This window comes from Pelodiscus sinensis, chromosome 2 (genome assembly GCF_049634645.1).
Source record: "Pelodiscus sinensis isolate JC-2024 chromosome 2, ASM4963464v1, whole genome shotgun sequence".
Classification (NCBI taxonomy): Eukaryota; Metazoa; Chordata; order Testudines; family Trionychidae; genus Pelodiscus; species Pelodiscus sinensis.
In genome coordinates, this window is record NC_134712.1 from 78950325 (window position 1) to 78978277 (window position 27953).

The following is a 27953-nucleotide window of genomic DNA, read 5'->3' on the forward strand; positions in this document are numbered from 1 at the left end:
ACTTTTAAAATGCTTTGAGAATTGGAACAGCTGGTATGCTCTCCTTTCCTTGCTATCACAGATATGTCTAGGATAAGAGTGGCACACGTGATAGTGAAAGGAAGAAGAAATTGTATTACGAACAGTATAGAATAACTTTGTATTTCTTCTTCAAGGAGTGTCCCCATGGATGCTGCATCTCTGATCGGAGACTTCTGACAGCAATGCCATGGTCGGTTGCACATGCAGGGAGCTCGCTCATGAAATGTGAAGCAGCTACACCGCCTGCACAGCTGACTGCCTCCTCACTGAGAAGTTACATAGTGTAGCTAGTTAAACAACTATTACCACAGAATTTTTTAATTGTTAATAGTCATTAGTTCAGCTTATCTCCATAGCCATAGTTAAAAATTCTCTTCACAAAGAATAGTGGAATAGAAGTAATTAGAGAATTGAATCCTTGGTGATACTAACACCTGCTGAAACCTTGCTCTCCCTGGGACATGCCTGGCTCACCTGGTTTTAAAAGGTACACAAGCTGCAGGCTGTCCATTTCTATTTCTGATGGATATGAACAGCATGTCTGTTTGGGTGAGGAGAATCCCGTGGAACAGTGCCCTCACTGCAGATGATGATGATGATGATGTGCCCACTCAGACACATTTACTGAGGCACTCCTCTTCCAAACCTAATCAGCAATGGCAACCACCACCTATTCCATCCATTTGGCCATACTGGGACCCATGGGCAGCATACAATTGGCATCTCCAGCACCAAAATCAAATGCACCAACAATACAGTCTCCAGATAGAGTTCAGATGCGGAAGAGGAGGACGTGGACATCACATGTGACGAACACACTCTCACATCTTATCAGCATCCCCTAACAATACAATCATGCCCCCATCACCGACTTCCAGGGATGATTTTAGATCATTCCAAGAACTTTTTAAGAGAGTTGTGGACACACTGGAGACTTCACTGGTGGCTATGCCAAAACACAACATGAAGCTGACAAACATATTACACACATCTCTACATGCAAAATTAGCTATCCCCATGAATGAGGCTCTTGTACCCTGATAAAAACATCTGGCAGATGCCAGCAACAATATTGCTGACCTGCAAGCGGTCAGATAAAAAATACTATGTTGCCCTAAAGGGGCAGACGTCCTGTTCTTCCACCCAGCCCCAAATTCTCTCATGGTAGAGGTGGTAAATCAAAGAGAGAAACAACATACTACCTGAACCATCTCCTGCAACAGGTACTAGAAGAGGCTGGACACAATGGGGAGGAAAGCATACTTGTTTGCAAGTCTCTAGCTCAGAATAGACAATTATTCGGCACTGTTAACAAAATACACACATTGCATTTTTGATCAATTAGCTTCTTTTATTGAATCTTTCCCAGATAACAGAAGGGATTGGTTTAAGTCAGATGTTAACGAAGGGGCACTAATTTCTAGGATGGTCTTGCAGGCTGCGCTGGATTTTGCAGACACGGCATCCAGATCCTTAGCTTCCAAAGTGGTGATGAGGCAAGCATCATGGCTTCAGCTCTCAGGATTCCCAAGAGAAGTCCAAGCAACAGTCAAGGACTTGCCGTTCAAAGGTGCCAAGTTCTTTGTGGATTCAGCAAACACCTCCTTACACACCCTAAAGGACTCATGGGCCACATTAAAGACTCTTGGCATCCACGTACTTGTCACAAAGAGAAAACAGGGCAGGTCATTCACACAGAGGTACAGATCCACATCCTTTAACCAAAAACCATGACACTATGACGACAGTGTTGATGGTTACAAAATAGGTGCAGACCGGAAACATCTCAACAACGACCAACATCCTGACGAGCATTTTGAAGTCTGAGTTGAGGGTCTCTCTCATGAACATGTGCTCGTACAAGAGGCTGAACACCTACTCGGGCTAGGTGCCATAGAAGAGGTATCAAAGGAACACAGAGGCAAGGGTTTTTACTCCCATTACTTCCTCACACCCAAGAAATCAGTAGGGTGGAAGCCGGTATTAGACCTCTGAAGGCTCAATTGCTTTGTACGTTACCAGTGGTTCAAGTGGTTATCAGTGGTAACCCTTGCCACGATTATTCCTGCTTTGGAAAAGAGCATGGTTATCTACCCTCGACCTCCAGGATGCCTGTTTTCATATATTGATACACATGTTGCACAGACATTTTTTTCCTTTCAATATAAAGGACATGATTCCACATGCCTGCCTACACATGAGGCCTCTCCAGGCATGGCTACGCACAGTATAGCAGCCACGCATATAAACAACCAACTTATCATGCCAGCCAAGATGAAGACTTCACTCACGTGGTGGACTCTGCACAACCGTGTATATGTAGGGGTCCCCTTCCAGCGAACCTCACCATCAGTGCTTTACTATGGGGCTGGGGTGCACACCTGGACCGTTGAGTGGTACAGGCTCAGTGGACCCTGGGTGAGACTAAACACATCAGCCTACTCAAATTCAGGTCAGTATGAAATGCCTATACACACTTTCTATCATGATTCAGAACAGACCTGTTCAAATTCTTACGGACAGTGTCACTACAATGTATATCAACCGACAGGGAGGAGCCCAGTCATACCAACTGTGCCGAGAGGTGGTCCACTTATGGGAATGGTGTATCCCCGGAATATACACCTGGTTACAAATTACCTCCCTGGCAAGGTCAACATACTAGCGGACAATCCAAGCAGAGAATTCCCACAAAATCACGAATGGGAAATAAACCCATCAGTGCTAACTTTCCATTTCAAGAAGTGAGGATTTCCAACAGTGGACCTATTTGTCACATATGAGAGTGCTTATCCGTGCTATTGCTCCAGAGCGGGCATAGGTCCTTACTCCCTAGGGGATGCCTTTAGCATACAGTGGAAGGCACTTTTATCCTATTCTTTTCCCCTGTTCCCACTAATACAGTGAGGGTGATCCTCAAGATCAAACAGGACAGGGCCAGAGTAATCCTCATAGCCCCCAACTGGCCCCGACAAACATGGTGTCCATACCTCTTGCAGATGAGCATCCAACCACCGCATCACTTTCCACCTGTCCAATCTCTGCTCACACTACAGTGGTGAGATACACCATCCTGACGTTCACACATTGCATCTCTGATTGTAGATACTAGCTGGCTGAACACCATGGAGAAGACCTTCTGGGAACCAGTACAGCTTATCCTCTCACATTCCAGAAGATCTACGAGAAAAACATATAACACAGAAATGGAAGCGTTTCACAGCCTGGTGCTCGTCCCACAACTATGAGCCACCGCATATGGAGTTATCACAGATACTACAATATCTACTAGACCTGCACAACACAGGCCTCTCCCTGAGCTCTATAAGAGTACATCTTGCCTACATGTCCGCACTCCATCTTCCACTTCAAAGGTACTCTGTTTTTACTCACCCAGCTGTCAAACAATTCCTGCTAGGTCTACATAACATGTTTCTACCACTTAAAGATCCAACACCAGCATGGGATCTGAACCTTATCAACCTCATGGGAAAACCTTATTACATCTGTCAATGAAGGTTGCCTTCCTCGTTGCATTTACCTCCGCAAGATGAATAGAGGAGCTGGGAGCCCTCATGGAGGGACCACTCTCCCTATCTCCCCAATATTCCATAAAGACAAAGTGGTCTTAAGCACACATCCCAAATTCCTCCCAAAAGTACTTACCTCACTTCACTGCAATGAACCAATATACTTACACGTTGTCTTCCCACATAAGGACTACAAGGAAGCAGCGCTCCATACCTCGGATGTCCCGAAGGGCACTTGTCTTCTGCTTACAGCACACAAAAGCATTCCGCAGGACTCCTCCATGACTCTTTGTCTCATCTACAAAGATTATCTAAATGAGTATCTAGCTGCATACATTTAGCATATTCTTTAGCACAAAAGGAGCCCCTACCCAACGTGAGAGCTCACTCCATAAGAGCCATGACTGCTATTACTGTGTCCCTATGAGGTGTCCCAACAGAATGCATCTGCAAGGCTGCCGCATAGGCATTGATGCAAACATTCATGCAGCATTATGTCATCCAGACATTCGCAGATTCAGCAACGAAGTTCGGCCGAATGGTACTCTCGGCCACAGAGTCACACCTTCTGAAGCTCTTACTTTCTAACACAACTACTGCTTCGTAATCACCGAAAGGTGAAAGCACCCATGGGGATGCTCCTCAAAGAAGAAAGGAAGGTTACTCGCTAGGTGCAGTAACTGGAGTTCTTCAGAATGGTTGCCCCGTGGGTGCTCCACCACCCACCCTTCCTCCCCTCTGCTTTGGACTTATATTAATCCAGGTTAGAGAAGGAACTCGGGAGGCGGTCAGCTGTGCATGCGGAGTAGCCACTTGAGATCTTGCGCACCAGTACCCCGCACATGCAGATGACCACAGGTGCTGCTGTCCCAAATCTCTGATCAGAGACGCAGCTGCGCTTGCGCACATAAAGGTGAAGCATCCATGAGGACAACCACCTTGAAGAACTCCAGTTACTGTACCGGGAGAGGAACCTTCCCTTTTAACTTTTGAACTTTTTCACTGCAGAGGATTTTTTGGCATTAAAAAATTCTAGAATTTTGAAAAATGCTGCGGCAAAGTGTTTAGAATAATGGCTGCAAAAACAGTTTGTCGTAAGTGGGACCCAAGCATGCTGTTTTTGCCTTTACCTCTAAGTGATTGAGAGCAACATCTTATCTCTGAAATGAGACTCCAGCTGTGGCTTCTCAAGTAACTTCTAAAGGTGAATGTAGAATAACAGATACTGTGATAACTGGGATGATGATTTTTATGTAATTCTTTAATATAAAAGAGTTGAAAACAAGGGAAATAATTATATTTAATTTAAAAATGCATAATCAACTCTATAGTTGGCTAAACAATGAGAAATTTAATCTAGAACTGAATGAATACACACTTAATTCTGATCATTATAATTTACGCTTGAATATTACAGGCCATTCTATTTCACCTTTTCTAGATTTTCATGTGGTCTTGGTGTTGGGAGTACAGTCATATGATGATGACCATGGTAAAATCCCAGTTAATCAGTTAACTGTTTAACCGGTTAACTGATTGAAGTGAAGAGGGCGGCTGGGGGCTGCTCCAGCCAGGCCAGGCCGGGCAGTAGCTGCTCTGACCAGCCTGGAGTACCTCCTACCCACAGTTGCCTCTGCAGGGCTAGAGAAGCCCCCTGCCTACAAGGGGGAGGGGGATGCTCCTGCCCACTGGTTAACCCAGGTGTGGGCAAAGGCCTCTCAGTGGGCTGGATCCGGCTCGCCTAGGCTTTGATCCAGCCCATGAGACCGTTCTAGGCCCTGCCCCCTAACGGGCATGCGCCTGGGGGAAGGCACTCAGCCCTGCATCTTTTCTCCCCGCAGCCGCTGGAGAAAAATAAGTTGGAGAAGAGGCAGCACTGGGGCTGAGGCTCCCAAACGGCACCTCGACCACGTAGCCTGGGGCCGAACCCAGAGGCGCCTCAGCAACATCGTCCCAGGCTGGGAGTTAGGGACCAAAGAAAGTGAGGAGGAAGGGGATACAAAGCTGACAGGAAGCCAGGATGTGGCTGGGAGAATGAGAACTGTCTGGAGGACAAAGACTGGGGCAAGGAACCAAGTGTGGGGGTCCGATAGCGGGAACTGAGAACCATTAGGAATGGGAAATGAGGGCAGGAAGTATGTGGGGGTGACTGGAAGACAGGATGGGGGAGAGGCAAAGTGGCTGTGAAGCTGCAAATGAGGAACAGACTTAGGGTACGTCTAGACTACATGCCTCTGTCGCCAGAGGCATGTAGATTAGGCTACCAGACATAGGAAAATGAAGCGGCGATTTAAATAATCGCAGCTTCATTTAAATTTACATGGCTGCCGCGCTGAGCTTGTCGGCTCAGCGCGGCAGCCATGTAAATTTAAATGAAGCTGCGATTATTTAAATTGCCGCTTCATTTTCCTATGTCTGGTAGCCTAATCTACATGCCTCTGGCGACAGAGGCATGTAGTCTAGACGTACCCTTAGAGTGCCGGAGGGAGGTTTGGTTCTAGACATGGAGCTTGGAGGGGTGATCCCAGGTCAAGCTGGACACTAAAATCACAAGCCTGAGGAATGAAGACTAAAATTATTGAGGCGAAGAGAATAGAACTGAAACAAGGAGCCAGAGCTGGGGGAAGACAAGATTTTAATAGGGAACGGGTAAATAACATGGCAAAGAGGAGTCTGTTCCCATTAAAGCACAGAGTATAGAATGGAATTTGAGATTCTAGAGACTTTCCATTCTTCTGCTGTCAGAACATATTTGTGAAACCCACTGGTAAAGTGTCCCATCCTGTTGTGTGTGTCTACATAGAGCAGAGGTCACCAGTCTATTGATTGCAATTGACTGGTAGATCATGGAGACTCTGCCGATCGATCACAAGCCTAAGTTATGCTGTATCTGCCTGCCTGACCTCCACACTGCTCCTGAAGAAGCCAGCTGACCGAGTGCAAGCAGTTTATACTAGGGATGTGAAAATGTAACCATTTACACGGTTAACCAATGAGGCTAGGCTCATTGGTTAACGTGCATGGTTACACGTAGGGTCCTCTCACTGCTGCCCCTGAAACAGAGGCAGCAGTGCAAGGGGGCAGGGCGGGATCTGGCTTTAAAGCCAGCTCCCCATGTGTACCAGCCCCTGTGAAGCCACCTTCCCCTTCTCACTGCTATTTCTGATACAGAGGCAGCCACGTGGGGTGGGGTGGGGTAGGGAGGGAGGGAGCTGGTGTGCATGTGGAGCCAACTTTAAGCTGGGTCCTGCGTGCACCGGCTCCCACCTGCCCTCCCTCCCCAGCATGTAACTACTGACACTTTCAGCAGTTACACGATTACATAATTAAATGCATTTTAACATCCCTAGTCTCTATAACCCCTGGGAGAAGTAAGGGGGAGACAGCTCTGTGCTGCTGCCTCTGACTCTAGCCCTGTCCAACCACTTCTGTTGGCTGGGAATAGGCCAATGGGGGTGGCACTTTCAGGCTTCTGGCAGCAGTCTAGCACATGGAAACCCTCTTTTCCCTTCCCCCTTCAGGGGCCACACACAGAAGGTGCTAGAATTCAGCTAGCCAGCGTTTCCAGAAGCAGCACGAGGGCAGGCAAATGTGACTTGCTTGAGGCCTGCTGCAGTTCTGACCAGGAGCCATCTATAGGAAGTGCTTCCTGGCTGCAGACAGCACCTCTACCCTTTGAACCAACATCCAAACTCACTCCCAGAACCCACAGTTCTCCCCATGTCCTGCACCCAACACTCTTGACCTAGGCTGGAGCCCCCTCTACACCCAAACTTGCTTCCAAAGTGTTTGGCTACAGGAGGGAGTGAGGGATATGGGTTCTGAGAGCGAGCTTGGGTGCAGGAGGGGGCGCCAGAGTGGGGCAAACTCTCCAGAGCTTGCACTCCTTGCCTCCTGCACCCCAAAACTGCCCCAGCCTGGAGCCTCTTCCTGCACCCAAATTCCCTCTCAGAACCTGCTCCCATTGCCCTCCTCCAGCACCTCAGCCAGATGAGTGAATGAGGGTGGCGAAGAGCAAGTGAGGGAGGGGTGTGGAGTAGTGACGCCTTGGGGAAGATCTTGAGTTGCCCTTATATTCAAAAAGCGATCTTCAGTGTAAAAAGGTTGGCGACCACTGACCTAGAGCAGTGTTTCTCAAAGTGGTCTGCTAAACCACCCTGGGAAAGCTGCTAATTGGCTGCACCGGTTTGTTTATTTACCAGCGCTGCAGCCACAGAACCTTGCAGCTCCCATTGGCTTCTGTTTGTAGCCAAGGAGAGCCACGCTGGTGCGGCCACTTTGAGAAACACTGACCTCTAGAGGATGTCAACCTACTACTAGTTTCAGTTACTCCATTAGCTTAAATTGCACGGGTCTGTCTGATGAATTTAAAAGTTCCAGCTCTGCTGATAATCAGTGGAGATGTTGATATGATGTCACAGGATAGAAGTTGTTTTTTTCTGACTCATTTTTTAAAAACTAGGAAGTTATAACAATTCTGTGTTAACATTATTAAGGTAGCAAAGTTAAGAACTAGAAGTTGAGATCAGAATTAAAGTTTCACAGACAACTTGAGTTCAGTTATCTATGATTTAATAGTTAATATAATAATTAACTATATTATTTCCAGGAAGTCCATCTTTAGTTGTGGTAGGACTTTGGCTCAGGCATGGCTGTGTTCAGGAAAAGTGTGTGTCTTGAATTACATACTGTCTGAATAATAAGCATAAATCACTGCTTACTTCTGGGAATGTATTTCATAACCCATACTCCTAATTCTTAGGGTCTCCAGAACCCAATGAAAAGTTAGCTGTTTGTAATGGCTATTGGCGTAAAGCATTTAATATCTCCTTTTGAATTTGGGAATTAATGGGGTATTTCTATTGAAGATAAAACTTAAACATCCATCTTCACAAGATGGAGGTAAACTGAAGACTTGTGCTTCATTTCTTAACTACTGAATCCTTGAGGATACATACTCAACACAGAATAATCCTTGCTGACATGTGAAAAAAGTTAGCTCATGCTATTTGACATCCCCTTTCTTTTGCTGTTCTAAAAATGTCTTAATTTTATTTTAACCTGGTAATAGTGTGTACTTACCACCTTTCATCCAAGAATCAGAAGCATTCTACAATCAAAATCTCAACACCCCTTAAGAGGTAATACCTCATTTTACAGGTGAGGAGGATGAAAGCAAAGACAAGTTTTGACTTGTCCAACGTCAACACAGTTGGTGACAGAGCTGGAAATAGGAATCCAGGTTCACCCTGTTTCGGTTCTGCATTCTAAGCAATAGACACGGTTCCTTAATTGTTGATCTTAATTGTCAAGGATGCAACGTACAAAAGTTCACAGTTTGAATTTAATTTCAGAAAGACATTCTTCTTGATCATGCTTTTAACAGGAAAAACCACTTGTGGATTTCCTTACCAGAATTGAACAGTATTAACTGTCTTCTTTCATCCATAACTAAATTATTTCCAAGAAGAATCTGAGTACATCATCTATTCTCCAGGGTAAAGCTTCTTGGGAACCTATTTTTGTACACAAGTCAGGATGACATGGCTCATCAAACAATTTCTGGAATTGTATCACATTTTGCATTTATGTGAACATTGAAATTTGGGAAATTCCAAGTTAATACATTCTACTATGAAGAAGCTTATGTGCTCTAAAGGCAAGCCTATATTAGAGAATTTTGGCATGGCAGACTCTTGATGTGATGGTAACTCCATTTATATACTTGCACAAGAGTTGCTATTTTATATTGAAATTTCACTGACTTGGAGCAAAACTCACAATTGTATCTTGTATCATCACTTTGCACCTTACCAGTGCTAAAGCCACACCCATTGCAGCTTTCCCTGTACAGTGCCATAATGCTGCAATTGTTTCAGCAATTGCTCTGCAACATGCAGTATTTCCTGTACTACTTCATAATTTCTTATTTTGAATATTCAGGTCTATAATTCTGCATACAAGTCTTCAGTTTAATTAAAATGCAATGGAGACCATTTTCAGTCTTATTTCAGAAAAAAGAATTTTCACGCAATAATGATTCCATTTTGAGTTTAAAATTTATCACTGACAAATTGATAAGCTTCAAAATAAAAAAAATCATCTGTAGTATGCCACTTCTTACCTGTGGATTGCTACTGTCTCTCAAGATCCCTTATTTGAGGACCTGTGATAAAAACTACAGGATAGATACCCATCAGGCACTTGTGTTGCAGATGTTGGAAGTGCTGGTTTGGGCAGAGCAAATGGGTTTATATTTCCCCTTTTACAAATTTATAGCTGAAATGTTTGTAATGGTGCAGTTTTCAAGAATCGCTAGTGTTTACATGTGGTACAATATGCTATGATGAATATACCCTTTTCCCTGACTCTGCAGAACATAAGGTGCATAGAAAGATTGTGATAGGTGTACAGAAAGATCTGTCTACGTATTACAGGCATTAATATTTAATTTAGATGTCTTTGTTCATTCCAAACATCTTGTATTACAACAAAAATAAGTAAAATGTGGGCTTGACAGAATGGATGCCTTAAAAGTAATAGAAATAGAAATGCAAGAAGAAAAACCAATTTATTGTGCCGGACAATAGAATCTTACAAAATGTGTTTAAATCCGTAGATGTTACCTTGTGCTCTTCTACAAAAAGGGCAAAGTAGCTGCTTTAATTTTAATGTGGCTTTGTGTGTGTTCTGCTATTTAGTTCAAGGACTCTCCTTTAGCTCCTAGTGATGCAAATGCCTTGCAATTTGATCTTTGAAGCCATATTTTTACTTAATTTATATTTTAATGTGGGTATATGGTGTGTGTTTTCTTTAAAGGGAAATACACCCTCAAAATGCATACAAGATACTGTCATTAAAATTGCATTGGGTATAATCAATTGTTATTGATGCTATATTTACTAATTGGAAGCTTTAATCTGAGCATAATACCAGTACTTTGGTAACTTTTGGTGTGTTTCTATCAGTACTGTGTAATGAGAAGATGTGGCTTAGTCCTTATAATGCATGAACAACAATAACAGTGTTGACAAGATATTTGTTTAAACCTCCACCTTACACTTTTGGAAATGTCTGTAGATAAACTGAAAAAATCAAAATGGGGTTACTTTTTTTTAATCTTTCTGTGCTTTCCTGTAAAATCAAATTATTCTGAATCTTTCATTAAATATTCACAAGGTGCCTGGCAACACTTTTTAAAACATAAATTTTCAGCCTAAATTGTACCCTTTTGTGGCTAAATTCTTAGCCCTGGAATTTGGAAAATAATAATGGCAGTGCTGAAAACAGAATCACTATTTTGTTCTAAAATGTATTCAGTTCCTTTAAAAACATCAAAAAAAATGAAAGAGAATAATAGAATTTTTAAAAAATCCTGAAAATATTTAAAGGCAGCTTCATTTGTCCTTCATAATTTAATGACTGAGTGTATTGAATTTTTCACTGTAGATTAGATTTCTGCTGCTAAAATATTACTTATTTTGAAAGCAGACCAGTGGTAGCAGAATGAGGCAACATAAAACGTACATTCCCTCTCATCTCATAACTAGACACAGAACTCACTAGAATTAGAGCTGTTCTGAAAAAACAACTTTTGAAATTTTTATCTTTCATTTTTATGAAAAATAGCTAACCTATTGCTCTTTGATTTGTACCAAAAATAAAATATAAGGCTGCATCTTTTTTTGGGATACCAACAGGAATAGGTGATAAAAGTTGTCAGACTCAAGCAAGAGTCCAAAAACAGATGGTGGCTTAATCTTATTCATTATTGTTTAAGAGACTTTACGTTCGCTCTAGCTGGAAATCAGCTTCTCAGGAGTGCTGTTGTTTTATTACTTTCCCTCTCTGTTAGTGTTCAATACTATCATTGAGAGGGGAAGGGAACAGAATTGAAACTAAGCTTGTGTGACATCTTTGTAATACTAGTGCCCAGCAATAGTATTTTGTTTGGGAAAGAATGGTTGAAAATATCAAGATAATTTAAAAAAGTAGAAATAACCCTGCTGAAAGTTGCTCTGTTTTGTATAGTACATATGGCACTGATAGTGACAAATCCAGTTATTTGCTTTTTAGTCAGCTAAAATTTTATTTATGCTAGATGTTATATGTCTGAGAAAATCGTTCCATCTCTGTTAGTGCATCAAAGGCTTTTTACATAATGGTGCTTTGTGTTAGACTTACAGGTCAGCTAGTTTAAGTGTTCTTCATTTCTTTTGTATTCAATATTTTCAGAAGCCCACCAAAGCAAATCAATTTCTGGATCCGTCCCATCTTACTAGATTTAAGTGGCTTTTTTGTTTGTTTTTTTCCATGCAGGTACTGGTCATTAATCACCATGAGTGTGGATCTGAAGAAGAATTAATTACCTCTATTTTTTTGAGTATGTTTAACTTCAGATACACACAACGTAGTCTCCTTCCCCATTAGATTCTTAGAAGGTAGTTATAATACTTTTTATAGTCTCCTTCTTGTGGCTTTGATAGTTATGATCAATAATAAAAAACCCTGTTCCTTAAATTTTGGGCAACTGCATGCCAGTCAGTTCATTTAAAACCTCCTGGAGGTCTTTCGCATGCCAGAGTGTGTATTTGCGGAGGTAACTGTGTTAAATAATTTTTAAAATAAAAACTTGATTTTCCATTTCTGGACTCTGGAAAATAGATTTCTTGTAGGTTGGGAAATCAGTTAATTAGAGAGTTTGTTAATCCCAGTTGAAATTTAGTTTGAACTACTACAATTTTGAAAAAATAAAATAAATCATCCTTTTGGAAACTTTAAATTAAATTTCATGAATTGTGGCTGGTTATGGTTGATATATAAAATGTTGAATGAGATCGCATTATGCCTGCTATGTGGATAAATAAGGATGGCTGATCAGGTTGTTTACCAGCTATCTATCACTAATTAGTTATTGCATAGTGTTTGTATAAGCTGACTATGCATCTAGATAAATTGATATATACGTCAATTTTGTGATTGTAAAAGGATTATCTTTTGTATCAAATAGATGATTGATTGATTGTTTATTTACTTAGGGGTGGAAGAAAGAGAGAATTTTGGCTGAATATCCTGATGGCAAGATAATAATGGTTCTTCCTGATGATCCAAAGTATGCACTTAAAAAGGTATGTGGAAATGATTTAATTTCTTCTAAAGTATACTCTATCCTACGTAACTTTTTGTAAGGACAATGATTGTGTTAAAGTTAATTTATTGTGAAAAAGTTTATTATGAAGTTTTGAGGCCAAAAATATGAGAACACTTCAGTGCAGGCTTAGAATTACAACTTACACTCATTACCCATCTGAACCTGATAATTCAGCCCTATGTATTCACCTTATCCTTAATGAAACCCTGGGTTATGACAATAGGGGTAATATGTAATTGATTAATAAACAATTGAAGGGGAGAGTTGTGAGAAATTGCATTTATTTTGTTTTTCTTCTGAGAAATTATAAATTATCATAAGGGCTTTCTCCGCAACTGATGTATATTATTAGAATTTTTTTACTTCAACTAGAGTTTTGAATATGGAACAACTGACAAACTCGGCCTTTGAGAATAGTAATTGGTTGTGAAATACCAAAAAAAACATGCTTTTGTAAAATGTTATTGAAGTTTTAAGTCTGTTAAACTGAAATACTACTTTTAAATAGAAATCTAACCTTTTTAACAGAAGGTTTAAAATCTGCTGAAATACATATAGGAATGAATACTGACATGGATTTAATTGTAGTTCAGATGCTGCAATCTAAATTCAGCTAAAGGCTGAAATGAATTGTAACATACTAACATATATCTTTTAGTATCAAAAGCTATTGCTTTTTTTCCTTTTCATTTTCAACAAACTTTCTAATACCCACAGACTTGCTATTGTACCAGTTATCATAATGAGTAGAGAAGCATCATGATTTGGGTAATGACTAGAAGTTTGTATAACTACTTTAATTCACATTTAAACTTATGGAAAATATTACAAGCAAGAAATCATTACAGCTTATACTTGCATTTTGGCAGAGCACTACTGCTCTGCAATATTAAATGTAAGACTTGTGATTACTACTTCTGTTATCTCCTATCCAAGGACTTCAGCGAATACGTCAACACAAAAAATTGATAACTTGTTGCAGTTCGAAGTTCATGAACTTGATGGTTTTACTCCACTCAGTGTATCAATGGGAGACCTTTAGGGATAACATGTGTTTTGTGCTCCAGATAGCATGTTTTGTGAAACCTTTTTCTGCAACTTTTGTTTTTGCAGCTTCTCCTCTCGTTATTTTTAATGAATTGGGTTGACAACTGATTGTCCTGAAAGAAATAAGTGTAAGGTGGGGATTTGAAATGCACACGTCAGGAAACTAAAGAATTCCGTGATAACCTTAGCTCTCCAGTCTTGTGTAACAAAACTATTATCCTAATGAGAAACTGAGACAAAATTTTCTAAATTAGCACGTCCCATTTAATAGTAAATATACATATATACTGCTCCCACTGCTTACCTTTTGATCACATGAAATATTGCACCTTACACTGAATTACCCCACTTCTTTTGGATTAAAATCTCAGTTTTAATAGAAGATTAAGATAAGACTTTTCCATCTGGCTTATGTATCAGATGCTGTTGAGCCTCTAGTGGTGTTCCTATACAGCAAAAAAACCAACAACCTGCGCCTGCCCTGCTCCAACTGACTTGGGCTTACATGGCTCAAGCTGTGGGGCTGTTCATTACTGTGTATATGTCTGGACTTTAGGCTCTAGCCTGAGTCCTTGGGACACTGCAGGGTGAGAACCAGGCCTGGTGACACCTGTCACTGGGCCCTGGGTAATGTGTGCAGAGGGTTTGGGCCTGGGGTTCCTAGAAGGGATGGGGCCTCAGGCAGATGGGGTGAGGTTGGGGCATGTAACCTTCAGAGTCACCCGGTCCATGCCTTCCCCATGTCAGCTCTCAGCATTGCACGAGGTTCTGGCAGTAATTTAAAAGGCCCAGAATCCTGGGCTCTTTTAAATTGTTAGTCCCCAGGACAGTTGTTCCTTTACCTGTCTGTCTCCCCATTAGTGCCCCTGGGGGAAGGGTCCCAGAGCTTGGGCTCTAGCCCAAGCCAAAAAATCTATACAGCAATGAAATAGGCCCGCAGCACAAGCCCTCCGTGCCTGAGTCAGCTGTGGGTTTTTCTTTTCTGTGTACAGTATACACATTCTAACTAGGGATGTGAATGATTAGCCCATTGTGGCTCGTGGGTAGGGGCGCTTCAGCCCGGTCAGAGCAGCCTCCCCCCTCCTTTTAATCAGTTAACTGGTTAACTATTTAAAAGGGATTTTATATCCCTAATTCTAACAGAGAGAGAGAGTTGTTTCAAACTCCTAATTTAATTTGCTAGCGAATTTTTTTAAGACACAGCATACTTCTATGCAAAGAAATCTTAAGGCTGCAAAAAGTCTGAAATTTTGTATCACTTATTAGTGGTGATTTCAAATATTCGTATGCTTAATACTGTAAATCAGTTGATGTAGCAGTAGTTCCGGTTTGGTTTATAAAACTGCAACTTCTACTTAGCTTGGATGAGGAGATGAAAATGATAGCATCACCTTTTGAAAGTTAAAATGTGTGTGTGTTTATGGATAAATAAAACAGCATATGTAAAATTAATATTTGAATTTTTGCTCTAATATTCTTATCTAAAATATGCAGCAAACTCAAAATTGCTGGTTTTGTGTTCACATTTTGTCTGCTAATCCATTCCTGCTCTTCATATTCAGACTTAGAGGGAGAGCTGTCTTATTTTTATGGCTCTTAAAAAACATTTTTTATCTAAAATTAAGACTTGAGAGTAGTAATGGCGCTTGATTTGGACACTAGTCTAATTCACTATTTCGATTTAGCAAAGTTTGCACTTGATTCTAGGAATTCTGTTTCCTGGCCTTAAAGACATTCATGATAATGGACAACATTTAACATCATTTGAAACTACTGGAAGTTGACCAAAAGAAAATATTTGCCATTAAGTATTCTTTAAATCCATATATTATATCTAGAGTAATCCTTCAAACTTCTGGAAAAATACTTCCCATCTGTTTAATACATCTGGAACCACTACCTTTCCATAAACATGTAGCAGCTCTTTTTGGGTGGTATATCTATATATAGTTCTTCTGCTGTATGTTAATTTTAATTTATTTCTTTTTGATAGGTTGAAGAGATTAGAGAGATGGTAGACAATGATCTGGGGTTCCAACAGGCTCCACTCAAGTGCTATTCTAGAACAAAGACACTTCTCTTTATTTCTAATGACAAAAAGGTGGCTGGTTGTTTAATTGCAGAACATATCCAGTCGGTAAGTGATCAAATTCCAGAAGTGCAAGCTTTAGGAATTGTGTTGAATAACTATGTTTTTTAGGTATTTCTAGAACAACAAAATTCAGTTCTCACCATTAATGTCTAAGACTATCCCATTTTAAGGTGTTCAGGGTTTTATTTAAGATAGCTAAACTCATGGATTCTACAATCTACTGGAAATTCCAGCACTTGCAAATCTCTATCCTATACCATGCTGTCATATACAAAGGAACTCTTCTGGGGACAGAAGATACTCACAATTGTGTTATTAAAAAGATCTCGCTAAGGTATTCTTTGTCAGACAAGTAAGACTTTTCCATCATGGGCATTTATAAAATGTAGTTGTTCATGTCTCCATGTACTTAAGGTTTGATCTTACAGACTTGTGGCAATAGACACCCTAATCCTCCCCAAAAGTACTCTAGGATGGTGGACAAGGAACAAAAAAAGCAAATTAAAAATTCTAAAAAATAAAGTTAATTTTAGGAATTCTGTTTCTTGGCTTTAAAGACATTTATAATGGACAATATTTAACATCTTTTGAAACTACTGGAAGCTGACTAGTTAATTTTTAATAGTAAGTAGCAATTAAACTGCATGTTGTTCACTATCACATTCAACAGGAGAGGTAAACCAAAGAACACCATATATGAAATCTTCCCTAATACTTTTGAATTTTCTACTGTTTTGAAATTTAAAGGGACAGAAGTGAAACTTAAAAAGTTGAGACTGTAACAATGGCCAAACTGCCTCAGAGCAGTGGTCAGGATTCTTCTGACAGTGTCTTGTCTTCTATCAGTGGTTGGTGCCGGATACATCAGAGGAAATTAATATAACAGGACTATTATAAAATGATCTGTCACCCAGTCCCAGCTTCTGGCAGTTGTAAGCTTAGAGAGACTTTAGGAAGAGGCTGTGTCCTTGGGCACCTTGGCTAATCCTCCATGAAATTATCTAATTTTTTTGAACCCAGTTATATTTTCAGCTTTCACAGTATCCTCTGGCAATGAGTTTCACTGTTTGACAGTGCATTGAGACTGTAATGAGAGAACATATTTGTACATTAACATGCAATGTCCATTTATTAAATAAGATGTATGTAACTGACATGTTTGTTTACAGGAGATTGGATTAGCTTGTACAAGCATTGCTAACATATTATGGAGTTATGAATCATGCTGTTAAAATCTCACATTATCTGCAGGGCTATAGAGTTATAGAAGAGAAGATTCCAGAAGCTAGCTCAGAAAATGAGAAAATCATATTTGAACGACAAAAAGCCTGGTGCTGCTCAACATCTCCTGAGCCAGCTATCTGTGGAATTAGTCGAATCTGGGTGTTCAGTATGATGCGTCGGAAGAAAATAGCTTCTCGGATGATAGAGTGTCTTAGGTAATTTTTTTTTTTAAATGGTAGTAATTTGGGGTGCAGTCTTTGACTTAGCATTGAGGCTTTTTGTCTAATATAATCTTTGGCTTTGTTTAAGATCTTTTCGGTGAATTTGTAGATATAAACCTAAAACTGAAAGTTGTGCTCAGTTTTACATGAACTTTTAATGATTGCATTAATGTCGTAGGGCTAAAAAAACGTAGTTTGACTATAATTGTAAAGAATCAAACTAGCTGTCAGGATGTTGTCCAAAATGGACTAGTCAAAATGGATCAAGGACAGACTCTTCAAGAGTGCCTGAATGACTTGTAAAAATGGCTGTTAAACCCTAAATTCTGCATTATGTCACCTAATATATTAGTTACATCTTCTGGATATTGGGGAGTAGGAATAGGCACAAAAATACATGGCTACTTACTGCATTCTTCTTACCTGCCTACACCTCTCTTTAAGTGGTGTTCTTTAGTCTGAATCTGATGGGTTTTGCATCATTCAAGTCCATTGAGCCTTACAGTAGATTTTTGTTTCCATGGTGTTTCCTCTCCACAGTAGGCCCTGCAGTCTTTGTAGATCAACCTTTGTATTAGTTTTTTCTAAAGCTGGAAATCTACCTTCAAGTGAATAACTACATTTGATAATTAGTCTTTAATTCTGTTTTCAGAGATCCTTTGAGTTCAAAGCCCTTTGCAATAGGCTCTTCTGTCTGATGTAAACATCGGACAGATCTAAAAAGTAAAGAATCAGAAATTCTTTGTCCAGACCTTCACTGAAAAGGGGCTTTACCTTTCCTGCTCCCAGATAGAACACACTGACAGGGAGAAAGCAGAAGTCCCTAACTGGGTCCAGGGTGAGTGGAGAGCTAAGCTGTACAGCCATTTTTACATCAACCTGACATTATCACTGTGGAATATAATGTTCTTTGCTGTGACTACTCCAGCATTTCCAGGAATAAGCTTTTTCTTGTATGGGGTTCCTGCAGCTTTCTGTAGCAGGGTCCCCATTGATGGTTGCAATCTTCTCTTCAATTGGAAGAAAGGTTTATTTTCATAAACACTAGTTTTTAGGGATGCACTCTGTTGAACATAGGGGGTCTTCTTTTTTGGCCCAGTTTCTGAATTTATTATCCCCACCCCACTTAACTTTAAAAAAAAAAAAAAAAAAAAAAAAGGTGCAGAGGTCTCTGAGACAACCTTTTAAAAACAACAATTATTTCTGAGTCATGGAAAGACTAAAAATAGTTTAGAATTGCTTGAGACCATACTCCCTGTTGGGTGACCTGTGATAATCAAAATGAAGAAGATGCCAGAAACAAAAGCAGCAAAAAATCTGTAAATTATTTTCACCCAAGTCCAAGTAGGAATTTTCCTCACTTTACGTAACAGCTCATTACATCAAAATGCTCCTTCATTAAAGACCATTGTCCTGCTGGAAAGAGCCCTTCTGTCAGCTGACAAGATCCTGATCCAGAATAATGGAGGTATCTTCAGTAGGCATTGGTTAGTTGTTTCACTCGTCTTTCTAGCTTCAGCAGACTCCTCCTTAGCAGACATGTGTTCCATAAGAGTAAGATGAAAATCTGTAAGATCTGGGGAGCTTCCCCAGATTTCTAGCTAGAAATACGGTCTTAAGTGCAGTAGTGAGAAAGTGACTGCTAGCCTTTCTTCAGAATAAAATTCTCTTGATACCAGTATATATTGGGTATTCATAAAGCTAGGGATGTTAAATTTAGTTAAATCAACTAATCGACTAGTTGATGGAATTTCCATCGATTAGTTGATAAGTGGGAGAGTTGCAGTGGGGTTAGAGCTGGCAGGCTCTTAATACATTTAAAAAGCAGAGGCGCATTGTCTGAGACTGGGCATAAGCCGGGAATCTGCTGATTCCTGGCTTGCACCCAGTCCCTGCTGCTCCTCTTCCTCTCCTGCCCCTCATGGAGAAGGTGATGGCTTTTAAGGTAGCAGAGATTGGGGGGGAGGGGGGGCGGAAGAGGCAACTACTCGAGGGACTAGCTCATGCTTATTGGATAGTCGACTAGTCGCTTACATTCCTACACAAGACTTTTTTTTACATACACATGCTTGCGTGTGTGCGCTCTGTTTTCACCCTGCCACAATTCTATTTGGTTGAAATATGATTATTGATAGAGCCTGTCCAGATAACGCTGCTGCTGCTTCTCTATCAGACGCAGCAGTGCACTGGAGGGGAGGTGGCTCTGTGGGAGCTGGTGCTTTTAAGCCAGCTTCCCCCAAGCACCATCTCCTGCCTGTCCCTCTGCGCTGCTTCTGCTGATACAGAGGCAGCAAGGCAGGGAGGGTTGCATGTAGGCATTAGGCTTAACCTAAACAGTTAGACGCTGATATCCCTATCGTACACCTACTTAAGCACTTGCTGACTTACATGTAAAGATTTAGTTGTTTTTCTGATAGCTGTTCTGGTTCAGAAGACAATGCTAGGACTCTGTAGTTAGTAATGTTTGACACAGGCTCAGTTTTTATTCAGAAATGAAACACTATCTTTTTGTACATCATAAGAAACTGCCTTGGCTTCATTCTTTTCCTAAGTGTCTTCTGTGAAAAACTGGTAGCATCATCTGTGTCCATAGAACCCTCAGACCTCTATAAACTCAGACTTCTGAAAAAACCTCTCCTATCTTCCTCCTAAAAACAAAAATTCACTGGCCTTGGAAGGATATGATTTTTATTGTTAAATGTGGGTAAATATAGATTTGTCATACAGACTGACATTATATTGATCAAAATTTACAGATAGGAAAAGAATGTGGCATGAGAACGTAGAATTTGATTTAAGGATATTTACTTTGTATATTGTCAATTGATGTTTTAAATGGTTGTAAATCTTTAACTTTTTTAATTTCAGCATCTACTGTAACTAAGTAATTGTCTGATTCCTCTCCATTTCCTGCAGTGTGGAAGTTTAAATAGATATCTAAGAATTTTTCTATTTTTTTTTATATCCATCAAAATGATAAAACCAGCCAAGTTCTAGTTATCTCCTAGTTGATGGGGTAAGTGGGTGTGGAGAGGAGGAGATGGAATATCCTCCTCCATCCTCTGAGAGCTACATTGAATTAATAGCTTTGGCCCAAGAGGTAATGGGAAATATGCAAGGCAGGTACCTGCCAACAAGTTCACTTGGTATACCTTAAAGTAGATACCCTAGATTCTTTCAGTGCCTTTAGCAGGAAGGTACCGCGTGCTGTGCTGTTATATTGAATTCAAACTGTTCTTCTACTTACGTTAAAATCATTTTCTTGAGCTCCAAATTCTCTCTGTAAGGGATTGTGAGGTTCAGTAGCTGGGAATATTAAAAATGGGCGAAGTTGTTTTCCTGTCTTGCGGGGTGTGGGGAAGCTTTCTTCTTTTGTTCTATGCATCTGATCCTGCCTACCCATTTTTAAAAATTGGAATCTCAGTTAGGGATGTTAAATAGCGATTAATCTACTAGTCGATAAGCACTTCTGCTTTCCACCTTTGAAATGTGCATGGTACCCTGTCTGAAATGGGCTTATTGGATAGTTGACAGGATAGTTAACTCTGAGTCCCCTACTGACCCCTGCTCCTTGCTGGCACTTCTGCTTTGAAATGTACAAGAGTCCCCAGCTGATCCCAGGTTCCACCTGGCACTGCTGCTTTGAAATGCTGCAAGGAACCTGATGCTGCTTTTAAGTACTCCCTCTGCTCCCTTGCTGTCTTTATCTGATAGAGGCAGCAAGTGGGGGGGGGGGGCTAGCTGACAGGATAGTCAACTATGATAAGCATAGTCAACTAGTCCTTTACATCCCTAATTTCCGCTATAAAATACAGAATTATACTGTAGTGCACATGCATATATTGCATACGCCATAAAGTATGAATTCTGTTTGAAGTGCCCCAAATACACTTTTAAAATATATTAGGGAAGTTGCTGTGGGTGACAGTTCAGAGAAAGAGACCCCATTTCAGACAGGGTTCCATGGAGGCTAAAGACCCAGTATAAGGATCAGGTGACCTGAAAAATAATTGAAGAAAGGTAATGGTCAAAATACAAAAATATACTTTCACATTATCACTTAATGGAAAATAACCAATTTTCTTTTTTAAACAGGAGTAATTTTATCTATGGCTCATACTTAAGGAAAGAAGAAATTGCTTTCTCTGACCCCACTCCTGATGGAAAACTCTTTGCAACTCAGTACTGTGGCACTAGCCAGTTCCTGGTATATAACTTTGTCAATGGACAGTATCATACTTAGTGCAATTTCTTCAGCAAAAGGTACTGGGAGACTTCTGCTAACAAATACTGTTTGAGTGCAGACCTGAACAGGAGCCATTTTTTTATTACAACAAACTCAGGACTGGTAACAACTAAAAGGTTGTACTATTTTATTAAAAAAAATGTAAATTGTGCAGTAATAGGCTAACTTTGTTTTTTAAAGAAGATATTTTGCTATCTTTTACAGAAGTTTATGATGTATTTTTATCTATAGTCATGTTTTACATGCAGCAGATATTGTTCATAGTGGACTGTAAACTAATGCAAGAACTATGATCTCACTGAGTACATACTGAAGTTCTTAATGTGGTAATATACCAGTGTTGCTTGGCACTGCAAGCTTTAGTATTTTACCAGTTCTAGATGTTTAGTAAGGTATTTAAAAGATCATTTATCAAAATTTAAAACTGTGCTCAATTAGAATTTAAGTATTTATAAGCAATAGACTTGACAGATTAGATGGTTCTACTATGCATTAATATAAGGTAACAGATTAAATTAACTAATTTTTCATTGATATGAATAAAGAAGTTATGCATTATGCAAAAGGAATATTTAGCACTAGTTTGTGAAAGATGAATTTGAAAAACAAAACAGGTGTATGCTGCACCATTCTTCAAAAATGCTGAACTGGGTATATGCCTTTATTAGTGGACTTCACTTTGTACCTCCTCTATAAAGCCCTCCACTTTAAAGGGTTTATAAGGCGAAAAACTGCTGTGGCCTTTTTCCATCTGTACATAATGTAGATTAAAAAATAAAGTTTTTGATAGCTTCCCTCCTCTCCCCCCCAAGTGATGCTATCAGAGTTAAGACGTCATCTTTGGTGTTTGTTCTTGCTTCATGTGAATGTTCAAACAGTTGGATTAACATCCCAGGTCAAAATCCTTGATTAGAATCTTGCTGAATAGTTTTATGGGCCAAAAAAAATCAGTTTTGGGTCAATGGAAACTAAGTTTTAACATCTATAAAACCAAAAATTATCAGGAGAAATTTTCTGTTTTGTAGTTTGCTACAATTTTGCTACACATGAAGAGCAGGAAGGGATAGGAGAAGAAATAGGAGTAAAAGGAACAGGATTACACAAAAGGCAAGCTTATTACTGAATTGCCACATACAGCAACTTTCTGTGGAAGACAAAATCCACTATAGAAATCTGCAAAGGGGCAACATAATTGGCTAACACCTATATCGGACATTCTAGTGGAAATGCATACTACTTTGACCCAGAAAGACCCCATAGATCTTGTGATGTGGATCTTGATTCCTTCTGGGACAGAAATGTCTTTTCAACCATAGTCTGATCTATATAGCAAGAGACCTTGGAGTCTGAGTCTCTGGTACTTCTGATGGAAGAAAACAAGGAGGACACCTGACTTCCACATGGGTCCTGTAAGCTTGATCAAAACAGAGTAAGGTTCCTACATAGAGAAGTCTGACTGTTCCAAAACTCATTGGGCAGATGTTATGGGCACTGGAAAATGGGTTTTAATGGAGCATAGAATAGTGATACAGAGTTTTCTAAAGGATTAATGCTTAGGGCTTTGAACACAAGTAACAGATCCCATTTTAGGGAAGATAGGTTGACCACTGATCTAGCCAGTCTGACTTCTCTGGGGAACCTGGATAGCAGAGGGGACCTCACCAGTATTTGCAAAAGTAGTTCCAGCTATAGTTCTGTCATTTAAGGGAGCCAAGAACTTGTTGGCCAGTGCAGAGTTAACACTATCAATTATTTTACTACTTCTCCAGATCTTTTGGATCATTTCCTGTAAAAGGAAAGGGTGGCAACATGTATAGTAGGACTTGTAGCATTTGTGCCAATAGACTTGTGATCTGCTTCTCTGGTGTGAAATATTTTGACTGCTTTGCATTCTTGTGATGGGAAATGCATTGACAAAGGAATGAATATCTGCAAGATCATGGCGAAGTCTCTCTGCTGACATTGTACTGGCTAAGCTAGTCTGCCTTTTGGGTCAGCCCAAGAGATCAATGCTGTGGTCTTTTTTCCCCTCCTATTTTGGGACTCAGGTATGCTCCCTATCCTGTCAGACTGGAATCAGTGGTGAGAACTTGAGAGTGCTAGAAAGAAGATGGAAAATTATCCTCATCTCAGCACGTGGAGAACCTGTTACAGGTTCTGCTTTTCCGGAAAAACTTGCCAGCTGTCTACACTGGCTGCTTGAATTTCCGGAAAAGCACTGATGCTCTAATGTAAAATCATCAGTGCTTTTCCGGAAAAACTATGCTGCTGCCATTCGGGCAAAAGTCTTTTTCCGGAAAACTGTTCCGGAAAAGGGCCAGTGTAGACAGCACAGTAGTGTTTTCCGCAAAAAAGCCCCGATCACGAAAATGACAATTGGGGCTTTTTTGCGGAAAAGCGCGTCTAGATTGGCCACGGACGCTTTTCCGGAAAAGTGTCTGTGGCCAATCTAGACGCGCTTTTCTGAAAATGCTTAACAGAAAACTTTTCCGTTAAAAGCATTTCCGGAAAATCATGCCAGTGTAGACGTAGCCGTGGTGTATTCTTGGAACAGCTTAAACCTAACAGGGCTTTCTTGCTGAAGGAATGAGAGTGTGTAAAACTAACTTGAGAGCAAGTATAAATTCAGCAACTTGTCCCACCTATTCATCGTGCAACACTTCTAGGTGGCAGTAATGACAGCAACAAATTACCAAATTTCTAGTGTATTACGTAGAACAATGTCCGCCTGAGGTCTAGCTTGAAACTCCTGAATAAATTAGTTTACAATTTTAACTGCAGTGACTTTTTTTTTTTTTTAACAACTGAAAGTAAATCAATGGAACTGTACCTAGCAGTTGTCTGTACCAAGCAAAGAATTCCTGTCTGGGTACTAAACTGTTATCCCCATCAGAAGGAATAGCCAGAGCCTTTTGAAACACCTCATATCCCAGCACAAAGCTAACTTCTAATCCTCTGTACTCAAGTTACCTTTCCTGAACATCTAAAATAGATACTGTGCAACAAATTACTTACCTGACTGAAAGCCAATGTATCCCACCAGTTTTAGCACTATTCACCACAGTCACTTCCAATTGTGAGATTGTGGCATTTTTGGAAGTGAGTGCTTTGCTCAGATACTGAAAATTAACTGCACAATTGCTCGCTAGTGAATAAATGTGGGATATTTTAAAGGTAGTTTAACACTGATATCTTGTAATCAAAATTAAATGCCCATTATTATGCAATGAATAAAGAAAATAGTGTTAAATGGCAATTTAATGTTCATCAAATTTAATGAAAGCACATCATAAACATATTGTAACCACAACTGCAGACAATTTCAATTAATAAACAATAAAATGTGAGGTAGACTGACTAGTGAAGCTAAATTCACCACGTTTTGGTTAAGAATTTTTCACTAAGAAGGCAACATTTTAACCCCCTTCCAAAAGTCACAAAAAGCAATTGCATAAATTACAGCAAGATGTATCTGAATAGGATTTTCATTCAAATTTTAGTTTACATTCAGTATTAACCTCAATCTTGTCCAGATTTTATATTTCAACAGGTAAAATACAATGCTGGCCTAGTTAATACATTCATAAGAGTGATCTCGATGAGGTTTAAAACCAAAAACAGAACAGTTGTACTCTAGCTGTCAAAGTATTGTCTCCTTCTCATGTATTCAAAGGCCTATGAGCTGTTGTTTTCAAGCATACCGACTCTGGTTTCTTTAAGTAAAGATTTATAGTGATAGTGTCTTCAAAGAAAGTGTTCTCCACTGGAGAATAAAAGTTACAGAAACCAATAGCTTTGATAATGGAAGGCAGATACACTAGCTTTCTGATTTAATTCTCAACCATCAGGACAATTTTGCACCACTTTACCACAGGGCTAAATAATCATCAAAATAGTCTCAGCACCTGGAATTTTAAGAACTTAGTGCAAACATCAAGTACACAAACAAAGGAAACCACTTTTGAACATTTTATATTCTCTGACTTGCAGAACACAGGTAATATTTCTAAAATTTTTACCACAGACTAAAACTCAAAATTCCATCAGCCTTAAGCCCTTCTAGCAAAACAGATGTACTAAAAAGGATTCTGGTGTAACTAAAAGCTTCAAAATACATCTCTGGATCCCTACGTCTGCTAAATTTAAAATGAAGATATATTTTAAAACATAAGGCTAGTCCTGTATGAAGGACAATTCAAATACTTAAATCTAAAGAAAAAAGGGTTGTTCATTTGAAATATGCTACATTGGCAGCCTCACTATTAAGCTACATTAAAATTAACAGATATGCAAACCATTATTTTCCTTTTTAGCTTCAGTCTAATATATTATGTTTTTCATTCGCTGTAAACATTCATCTTTTCACAAGATAAGAAAGTTGCTTGATTAACACTTTGTTCAGAATGCAGTTTTGGCAGGCCCTTCCTTCTCAGTTGATTTGCAGGTCACATACAAAGGGGTGTGGCGTTAACTTCATAAAAACATAAAAGCAGTGGTTATTATTGATTTTTACCATCTTACAGAGGAGGCTGCTTTTTTTTTTAATTAAGGAGTTGGAAAGAGGAAAGTGGGTGGAGGAAAGGGTATTTTTATATAAGATATGGAAATCTCAATTGAGTAACCACTATAAAACAGTGAATACTTCTAAAAATATTAACTGCACTAGGTGAATATACCTATAACCCTGAAACCAAGTGCTAATGCACAAGGTTAATTCTAGACCAACAGAAGAGCAATTATTTTAAGAGACCACAGTAATGTGTTTTTAAACCAGAAAAATGTATGATCACTATAGCCAGTATTTACAAAAGTTTAACATTCAATATGAAAGGACCAACTTGTGGGTACTGTATTCAAGCAGACTTTTGATGATGGGCAGATTCTCTTTGGATTCATCCCAGCTCACTTGTGAAGTGATTTTCAGTGGGCTACGGAAAAGTTCCAAATCATTATGCTTTGCCCTATTTTTGCTCTCTAGATACCAAATTCAGTTCATATCTGCTGCTACTCTCGAACATTGTCTTACTATTTATGATTCACTTCTGGATGGGGTACATAAGATCTCAAAAGAAGCAGCAACATTAAAAGTCTCACCTCAGGGCTCTACACACATTTGCAGGTGAATGAGGGAAAGCTACTCAGCGCAAAATTGCATTGTTTTTGATGTACAAGAAATTGTACCAGCAAGATGGTGATGTTTCAAAATTTAATGCTATAATAATCTGAAGTCATTTTGCTGGTGTTTAACTATCTCAGAGTAATGTGCATATGAAATCTTTTTTCTCTTCATTATGCTGGCCAGCCAGTTACTCTAATTGTAGAGCAGAATTTTTGTTAAAAAGGGTGAAATGAAGTTACTAGGAGAACCTGCGTGTGTGCTCGATGCCTGCAATGCATTTACTGATTTGTTCAGGTTTTAGTAGTAAACTTTTAACTCCTGTGGAAATTTTGCGAAAGATACAGTTTCAATACATACACAATTACAAGTTTTAAAGTAACACTGCACAGAGAGAACAAGACTACTCTTTTTAATACAAATATCTAAAGTTATTTTGTTATTTCAAACCCCTGAGTATTACTGTACCAAAGTACAGATCTGAAGAGAAACGGAGGAGTCTCCTCAGCATATTATTCAATGGTGTGAGTCTGGTGTTACACATTCAGGCTAGTGGATGCTGAAGTCAGTTTCTTCCCTAGCTTAGCATAGTACAAAAAAAAAAAAAAAATCAAGAGAACTCTTCATCAATCAAAATATGTCCTCCTTCCACATCACAGCTGGTAGGCTGTGTTGTTAGTTTCATTAACTATGACTAATGTAGAATTAACTTGAATCCAAGCTCCTGTAATTGTAACTGAAGTGATAAACATATGCCTAAAGATGAAGCCTACTTTAGAATTTTGGTGAATCCTTTAGAGTAGACTAGATCAATATTGGTTGCACTTTGCTCCACAGTGATTGTACTTTGGTTTTTTCTTCTATTCCCCCCCTCCCCTCCCGGCCAAACCAAAAAAAAATTCTTGTAAGTTCTCTTCCCTTCTTATTTGGTCTTCTAGCAACTTTATATGTGGCGTCCAGTGAGGAAATACAGTGGTTTGTCATCAATGCTGTTGGCAGTTTGAAACTCATCTCGGAGACGAAACTGCCATTCATCTTCCAGCTCCAAACGGACTATTGTTTGACGTAGAGAGCTTCTGTCTTGGCATATGACACACAATGTGGCACCTTAAATTGAAAACAAGGATACAGCTTTAAGTAAGACTTCAATTTTTTGCCTTGTTTTCAGAGAGAGAAAATAAAAACTTTCCACTACTTGGCAGCCTTTCCTATACCAAACATTTATAAGCTTCCAAATGTTTTTAACATAGCTGACAAGAACAGCGTACCCAATATGACCAGTCTCAGATATGGCTAGTGAGCCCT

At 39.6% G+C, this 27953-nt stretch overlaps 2 protein-coding genes across 18 annotated transcripts in view; one reads left to right on the plus strand and one right to left on the minus strand.

Annotated features, from left to right (window-relative positions):
- ESCO1 (establishment of sister chromatid cohesion N-acetyltransferase 1) overlaps positions 1–27267 on the plus strand; it is a 54817-nt gene extending 27550 nt beyond the window's left edge. For 6 of the 9 annotated variants that reach the window (XM_075920906.1, XM_075920905.1, XM_075920902.1 and 3 more), the window contains 4 exons: positions 12590–12679; positions 15743–15886; positions 17093–17280; positions 21382–27267. In XM_075920906.1, coding sequence (XP_075777021.1) covers positions 12590–12679; positions 15743–15886; positions 17093–17280; positions 21382–21529 — 570 coding nt within the window. In that variant the 3' untranslated portion in view covers positions 21530–27267. The other 3 variants (XR_012901531.1, XM_075920908.1, XM_075920907.1) reach the window with 3 other exon arrangements.
- Positions 24783–27953, minus strand: part of GREB1L (GREB1 like retinoic acid receptor coactivator) — a 226631-nt gene continuing 223460 nt past the window's right edge. For all 9 annotated transcript variants that reach the window (XM_075920899.1, XM_075920898.1, XM_075920897.1 and 6 more), the window contains one exon: positions 24783–27755. In XM_075920899.1, the coding sequence (XP_075777014.1) occupies positions 27592–27755 (164 nt within the window). In that variant the 3' untranslated portion in view covers positions 24783–27591. The remainder of the gene's footprint in view (positions 27756–27953) is intronic.